We start from the raw sequence: 8,771 nt of genomic DNA, 5'->3' as shown, positions 1-8,771 counted from the left end.
AAAGGACATGCCACACTGAAATGCTACTCTTGGATAAAGATGGACCCGGCTACCTGGTCTCAGTGTTATAAAGGGACTGTGTTTTCTGTGTTTCGGTATGCATAAGGTAAAGGACTGTAAGTCCATGAGTAAATGCCATTCGTGTTCGGGACGACATCATACGTTGTTATGTTTAAAACCACAAGGTGAAAGTGGCGATAATAACCAAACGAGTGAAGGCGAAGGTTCGCATACCATGTGTGTGAAGGCACAAACCAGAATGATGGGACACACGTCGTCAAAAACAGCAGTATTGCAAACTGCTACGGTCACAGTCTTGAACTACAACAAAAGCCATGGACAGGCAACGATTTTATTCGACAGTGGCTCGGACAGAAGTTATATAAGAAAATCTTTAATTAAGGATTTATGACTGAAGTCGGTTGGAAAGGAAAATTTTCTGTTGCTCTTTTCGGACAATCCAAACCCAACAAGCCCCAGATTAGAGATAAATTTAAACTGTGTTTCAAAACCACTTCTGGTGAAATACAGGAAATGATTGTCACTGAGTTACCAGAGATCTTTGCTCCAATTCGTAAGCACAAATCGCCGCAAGATGTTGCCACCAAAATAAAGACCAAAGGGCTAAAACTGGTGGATGGATCACTGGTGAATCATGACAGTCCAGTCCACATTGATATATTGATAGAATTAGATCACTTTTGGCAATTTGTAAAGCCTAGTGTTTGTCATATCACGAATTATCTACATGCACAGGAAGCGTTGTTTGGGTGGATGCTTTCAGGCTCCTTTGAACAAAATGGTAATCAAGAGAGTCCTCCAAGCTATCAGCTTCTATGCATGTCAGATATTCCTGAACATTGTTGTCATCGAATTTGGAATTTAGACACTATTGGTATTAGAGAAAATATTGATAATCATTGTAATACTGACTCTAAGGTTCTTACTGAGTTCAATGAATCTGTCAGGTTTGAGGAAGGCAGATATGTCGTGCATCTTCCATGGAAGGCAGATCACAAAGAAAAACTGAATGAAAACATGTCGCAGGCGGTGAAGAGGTCGAACACTCTCATGAAACGATTGGGCAGGGACCCATCACTCCAGACAGGTTATAATGAGGTCATTCAGGACATGGAAAGGAATGGCATTGTCCATGAGATTCCAGTGGATGAAATGATTACTTCGAACCCGGTGTTTTATTTGCCGCATAGACCTGTGGTTAGAGAGGACAGTACAACTACTAAAATAAGGCCTGTTTTCGATGCCTCAGCAAAGGGTTCGAACGGTATATCTCTTAATGATTGCATGGAAACTGGACCAAATCTCCTCCCAAACTTGACAGAAATTATGTTACGTTGAGCTCACGAGCTCACGAATTCTGTTGAATGGCTCCAAGGTGTTGAAAACCTAGAGATTATGGTATCGAACACTGATAACGGTTCCAATGATGAAAGGATTTCCCATGAAGAAGAAGTGCATTTGGAAAGAGTGCGCTCATGTCAGCCTGCTCTACTCACTTTGCACCAGCAAACGCAAGAGCAGGTCATAGATTTTGAAAGGTTTAGTCAATACCCCAAAATCATCAAGGTCATGGGATGGGTCTTAAGATTCATTAACAACCTGAAATCCTCAGTTTCCTCAAAGGAACTGAACACACTACCAGTTCTAAAGTCTGATGAACTAAAAGGGCAAATGTTCATGTACTTAAGCTTGTACAGAGAGAAAGTTATCACGAAGAGATAAATTGTCTCATTGATGGGAAGGTGATACCCAAGAAATCACCACTTCACAAACTATCCCCTATCCTTGATGAAGACGGGTTATTGAGAGTGTCTGGTAGATTAGAAATGTCTAGAGATTACACGTTTGATGAAAAACACCCCACTGTACTCCCTAAATGCCATTTTTCATTATTGCTTGTTAGATTTCAACATGTGCTGTTAAAGCACGCAGGAGTACCTACTTTGCTAACTTCCCTTAGAAACAATTATTGGATATTCAGTTTGAGAGTGCTTGCTAAGAATGTGTGTAAAAGATGTGTGATTTGTCAAAGACACGACTCTAGACCGTGTAACCAGACTGTTGCCCCTTTGCCATCTGACAGGATCAGTAGATCGAACCCATTTTCTATAGTGGGAGTGGACCATGCAGGTCCTGTTTATTGTTCAGACATGTGTGAAAGGAAGTATTACATTTTACTGTTCACTTGTGGGGTCATAAGGGCTATACATCTTGAACTTGTACCATCGCTCTCACTAACTGACTTCTTGTTGGCATATAGACGATTTGTAGCTAGAAGAGGGATCCCTGCTGTAATCTACTCTGATAATGCTAAAACCTTCATAGCTGCTAGCGAATGTCTTGTCAAACAATTTGGGCCTGCTGCGCCCTCATGGAAGTTTAGTATTCCTTTAGCTCCCTGGTATGGCCGGTGGTGTGAGAGACTAGTGAGGTCAACTAAATCTGCGTTGATAAAATCAGTAGGAAGAAATCTTGTGAATCTAGCTGAGTTAGAAACACTACTGGTTGAGATAGAAGCTTGTGTGAACTCTAGACCATTAACTTACGTGGAGGAACACAGTGGGCCGCTGACTCCTTCACATTTCTTGCTGGGCAGAAATTCTCCATTCAGTACTGTACGAGCTGGGATTGGGCCACAAAATGAAGAGGAGTTTTGTTTTCTTGATAATGAGCGCAGACTTGTTTTAGAGAAGTTTTGGTGCATTTGGAGTGAAGATTATGTGAGAAATCTCCCATCCTTGGGGAATGGGAAAAGTAAAGATGGTCTTGAAAAGGGGTCCATTGTGCTCATTAGGGAGGAAAATAAACCTCGATTAAAGTGGCCTATGGGTAAAATCACTAAACTTATCCTCAGCAAGGACGGTTTGGTCAGAGCAGCCACGATTCGGACTGAAAGGGGAGATTTGGTAAAAGCTGTCAAAAGGCTTCATAAGCTTGAAGTTTCAGAAACAGTCTCAAATAAAGAACCCGAAACGACCGTTGGTGCCCGGTCTAAGAGTGGTAGATTGATTAGACATCCAACTATGTTGAATTTGTAACTTGTTATATCATAGTCATTGGCTTATGTAACATTTTCTTCGCCAGTTTTATCGGATGATGAATGCCCTTATTTTAATTTTTTTTTTTTTTACATTTTAATTCTAAAGACTCTTTTGATTTGATTTGGATGTTTGATATTACTTGTTTAAGTTTGATATCTGAGTGAATATGATGATGCTTTATGTGTCTTAATAACTACACGTATCATGTAGGTTGACTCAATTTAAATGCCTTGTTTAATTATATTATGATCATGATAGTCAATGGGACCAATTAGGACCCTGAGCTTAAAAGATAAATGCAAATTCATTTTCTTTTCTCCATATTTTGCTAATTTCCACTTTCTCTTGGGTAGAAATCCCTCTTTCTATGTATGGACAATAAGTTGAGTTATTCATTTAATATACTACTATTAACTTTATGATCACTTATGCACTCAATTTGTGTACTATTACTATTATTCTTATGATTTCATGCTATTATTCCCATGTCAATTCGTTGTGATGATTTATTTGTTTGCGAAGTACTTTTACCTTATAAGAATGGGTTAATGAGAGGATTTATGACAAAGTGCAAACCTCATTTGATTATCAATTCCCAAGGATCATGTCTTGGTTCCTACTATGCTGGCCTATTGATGGCACAGGCCAGGGGCGGGGAGTGTTGAAAATACTCAAACCAATCTAATTGTTACCTCCCTTATTTGGCGCCTTGCGCATGACTGTAGAGTAGTGGGCGGAAAGGTAGACCGGCAATCGGCCATTGTTGTTTTTTTGGATGGAACGTTGATTATTATCAAGCATTAAAATTCTGAAACTAGCTGACTCGTTGTTGTTTTATGTGTTGTAACACATTTATTATAGTCCATACCACGAGCCCTATTGGCCACAGTCCTTACCACCAGCCCTATTAGCCACTGAGTCCCAACCACCAGCTCTATTAGCCATTGAGTCCCTACCACCAGTCCTATTGTCCACTGAGTCCCTACTTCCAGCCCTATTAGCCACTGAGTCCCTTCAGCCAGCCCTATTGTCCACTGGGCCTGGGTTCTTCCCACCAGATCTATTGGGCACTGATTCCCTACCACCAGCCCTTTTAGCCACTGAGTTCCTACCACCAGCACTATTAGCCCCTGAGTACCTACAACCTGCCCTATTAGCCACTGATTCCCTACCACCAGCCCTTTTAGCCACTGAGTTCCTACCACCAGCACTATTAGACCCTGAGTACCTACCACCAGCCCTATTAGCCACTGATTCCCTACCACTAGCCCTTTTAGCCACTGAGTTCCTACCACCAGCACTATTATCCCCACAGTGGTTTACCAGCGGATCACTTAGTTGAGATGCTAGGTCAAGAGGTCACTACTCTCCTTTTCTTTACCTGCGCTCTGGTATGGCACGTGCCTGCAGTCAGTGAAGCGAGTAGTCTAATTGGTCTGATAAATAATGGCATAGCCAATCGACAATTATCTTAAATGTAAACCTATACCACTCATGTTATAGATTGAAATCCCCCTCACACAGTGGACTAAATGTCATAGATATCATCAGTATAGTTCTTTCTCAGGAAGACAGCAAAGTAGACTCACATTTTCACTACATTTATCATTTAAATCAAATGTTTCTGGAATCCCTACAACAACAATCAGACGTTGCAGTTTATTATTATTCACAATAGTACATAGTACAAACCGTCTACTTTCTGTTGCACTAATGTTAATTCAGTTCAACAAACATGTAACAAGTGTAGGGGTGGGGTATCAAATTTCACTGGAATATCTAGCAGTCTATGAGATGTCTAGGCTATCGTGGGTGATGAATTTGGACCAGTTACACAATGTAAACAATGTCGTAATCATTTCCTGGACTCCCCCCTGACCATGGAACACTTTACTACACCAATTCTACAGTTTTATCATTAAAAGTTCCCACGAATATGGTAAAGGAGTGAAGAAGTCATACTTATTGTAGTACAGGAACGTGTATATATATATATATATATATATATATATATATATATATATATATATATATATACATACATACATAAACACTCTCTCTCTCTCTCTATCTATCTATCTATCTCTCTCTGCAAGTAGCCCTACAATAATAGTTCTTAAAGACACATCTGTTACTGATTTAAGAAATATGAAATGAATGGGTTTGTTTCAGTCATGTCTCTCTTGATTGATGTGGGAAGGTTTTATTCACCAGCTGCACTACTTGTACATTGTGACTATTGAGAATAATGTCTGAATTCTGATAATTCCTAGGAGGTGCCACTATTATTTTCTCTATCTTGGCTATGTTTGAGTACTCCCCCCCCCTCACTCCCCCTCTTCTTATTTTCCCCAGTCAAACTTGCCTTTGTGGAATACTATCTGTTCTAACTGTTGATGTTATATCGTTGTTGTCAGTGATATGAATTAGGTGTAGTGTGAATGTGATGCAGTTCTCTTAGACTGTCGTTTACGTCTGTATGTGTGTATATGCAGGATGTAGGTGTGTATGTATGCATTTGTGTATGTATGTCTGTGTGTGTGTGTGAGAGAGAGAGAGAGAGAGAGAGAGAGAGATAAAGAAAGAGAGAGAGAGAGGAATGCCCTTTTCTGCCATATTCATTGCTTGTATTATCTACTACGCCACTGTGATGGTGTTGTTGTTTGGTGTAATGATGATGGTTTTGTTTCTTTTTGGAATAGTGAAGTAAAACCTACACACACAATATATTGCTTTATATTATGTTCTTTAGGGATGTGTTAAATTGTTTAATCCACTTATCTACATATCTTTTAAATACAATACAAAATACAAATGAAGAGAACATACCTTATGTCCAGCCCATTACATTTATGACCAATAAAAACGTAGTTAAAATGTGTTGAATCAGAAAATGAATGTTTTACTGTGTGTAATAATATTAAGACTGGACAAAGCATTAATTAGTTTCGGAATCCAACGTCTGATTTTAAAGATTTGAATTTTTTATTGTCCGCACAACAACAAAAATATTTTAAAATAGTAGGGATTTTAAATTGCTTATAAAACCTATAATAATAATCACAATAAAACGAAAAAAGAACCAACATAACAAGTGAAAGTAGTACTATCTGTTCCATAAGTTAATATTATTGTAATGTAAGTGGTCATCGAGATATGGTGGTTTATTACATCACGAAAATGCAATACTTTGCGTCTTAACCCTCAAAAAGGGGAATTCCCGTCCAGGTAGCCAATTCTACAGCATGCAGCTGCTGTTGTCAGTCATTTGCTGGGTTCCAGCAGTATAACTAAGTGATCCGATTTTATGAAGAAATAAACAGCAGTGTCCCCTGAGTACCTACCACCAGCCCTATTAGCCACTGTATCTACCACCAGCCCAGTGAGCCACTGAGTCCCTTGACTCAACTTGACTTATGCCTCTTGGCTCCTGGCGGAGGATAGAACCTCCATAGAACTCTTCCATCTTCTTCTGTCCTTGGCACAGACTTTTGCCTAACTCCAGGTAAGATTGGAGACGCACAAATCTTGGTGAAGGCTTCACCTACAAGTCTATTTTTGACGACCCCGTTTCCTTTTGGCCTGTGGGTTCCATTCCATAGGATTCATATCATTAAAAAAACGATTTATGTCCATCTCCTGGAGATTGAATTGAATCACCACTGGAAAAGATTCTAAGCAGGTGCAGTTTCCAATCCTAGATTATTACTTTTCTTGTAATAATAATGAAAATAATAATAATAATAATAATAATAATAATAATAATAATAATAATAATAATAATAATAATAATAATAATAATAATAATAATAATAATAATAATAATAATAAATAATAATAATAATAAATAATAATAATAATAATAATAATAATAATAATAATAATAATAATAATAATAATAGTAATAATAATAATGATAATGATGATGATGATAATAATGATAATAATAATGATTATTATTATTATTATTATTATTATTATTATTATTATTATTATTATTATTATTATAGTAATAATAATAATAATGTGTGTGTGTGTGTGTGTGTGTGAAAGAGAGAGTCTCCCTTTCTCCCTTTATATCTCTCTCCTCTCTCTCTCCCTCTCTCTCTCTCTCTCTCTCTCTCTCTCTCTCTCTCCCTGTGTTTGTGTGTGTGAGTGTGTGTGTGAGTCTCTCTCTCTCCCTATCTCTCTATCTATCTATCTATCTATCTATCTATCTATCTATCTAAGGCGATTGCCATACCACTAGACCACATAGTTTCATGCAAATACTTTCACATCATTCTGTCACGATTTTCCATATTTATCTAATATGGTTTCTAACTTTGCTCTAGTCACGGCTTTCACACTTCCTGATGGTCCAGGACCCGACTCTGTCCAAGTGATGCGGGTCGTCACTAGTCAGGGATGCGATGTGATGGCTTACCTACGTTTGGCAATGGAAGACGTTGATTTCACTCCGATGCCTGAGTCGAGAGATGTGGTCCTTGATTCTCGCTAGACTCTTGTACTTGTGACACGAAACACCACCGTTTCGCGTCAACGGGTGGTCATCGTTTCTTCCTTTTCCAAACGTTGACATATACAGAAAAATATCATAAAGATGAAAATAGTCAATGAATTCATTTAGAATTTATATTTCGGCCTTTATCCAGTTTTGATAATACGTAATTATTTTTAATATTTTATATTTTAGAATCAGCTTTTGATATTGAAAGAAATATGGAACAAAATATATGATTAGAACATACCAAAATAATGATTTATACTATTGGCATAGCCTAATTACTGCAACAACTTATACAACGATTTTGGAAAGATCTCATCTGCAGTCGAAGCTTACCTAAAAGTTCTGGAATCAGATTTATTGGAGAAAAAATTCAAAATATTTTGTTTCCATACCGTGACTATTTGGTCTAGTCATATTACATATCACTTTCAGATCGGAGGATCTGAATTCCAAATCTCGCTCTTAAAATGATGATGATAATAATAATAATAATAATAATAATAATAATAATAATAATAATAATAATAATAAAATTAATAATAATAATAATAATAATAATAATAATAATAATAATAATAATAATAATAATAATAATAATATTAAAATAATTAATAATAATTAATTATATAATAATTATTATTATCATTGATAATAATAATAATAATAATAATAATAATAATAATAATAATAATAATAATAATAATAATAATAAAAGAAGAAGAAGAAGAAGAAGAAGAATAACAATAATAATAATAATAATAATAATAATAATAATAATAATAATAATAATAATAATAATAATAATAATATTAATAATAATAATAATAATAATAATAATAATAATAATAATAATAATAATAATAATAATAATAATAATAACAATAATAATAATAATAATAATAATGCTAATACTACTACAACTACTACTACTACTACTACTACTAATAATAATAATAATAATAATAATAATAATAATAATAATAATAATAATAATAATAATAATAATAATAATAATAATAATAATGCAATAGTGCAAATGGGCATATCAGACAGGAATCCTTTGTGCGCATAATATTAAATTTCCGTTCAATCGCGCGTTCAACAGCTCGTTCAATAACAAGTGAAGTCCGCCATTTTGTACCGCGAAAATTCATCTCTGCTTAACCAGTGAGCTGTAAATTTTCAACCAATAATGGCTA

At 35.9% G+C, this 8,771-nt stretch overlaps 2 protein-coding genes across 2 annotated transcripts; both read left to right on the top strand.

Moving 5' to 3' along the window:
* Positions 1 to 408: 408 nt before the first annotated feature.
* On the top strand, positions 409 to 1,359 carry LOC144960976 (uncharacterized). Its single transcript, XM_078894339.1, has one exon. It carries the CDS (start codon positions 409 to 411, stop codon positions 1,357 to 1,359), a length of 951 nt encoding a protein of 316 aa, XP_078750465.1.
* Positions 1,360 to 1,847: 488 nt separating this feature from the next.
* Positions 1,848 to 7,563, top strand: LOC144960975 (uncharacterized). The gene is made up of 2 exons (XM_078894338.1): positions 1,848 to 3,021; positions 7,397 to 7,563. The coding sequence occupies exons 1-2, from the start codon at positions 1,848 to 1,850 to the stop codon at positions 7,561 to 7,563; spliced, it is 1,341 nt and encodes a 446-aa protein (XP_078750464.1).
* The last annotated feature ends 1,208 nt before the right edge of the window (positions 7,564 to 8,771 follow it).

Source organism: Berghia stephanieae, unplaced genomic scaffold, assembly GCF_034508935.2.
Source record: "Berghia stephanieae isolate SIO BIC M18660-M18661 unplaced genomic scaffold, UCSD_Bste_1.3 scaffold1147, whole genome shotgun sequence".
NCBI lineage: Eukaryota > Metazoa > Mollusca > Gastropoda > Nudibranchia > Aeolidiidae > Berghia > Berghia stephanieae.
The sequence above is the reverse complement of the archived record's forward strand: the minus strand, read 5'-3'. Positions and strand labels throughout refer to the sequence as shown.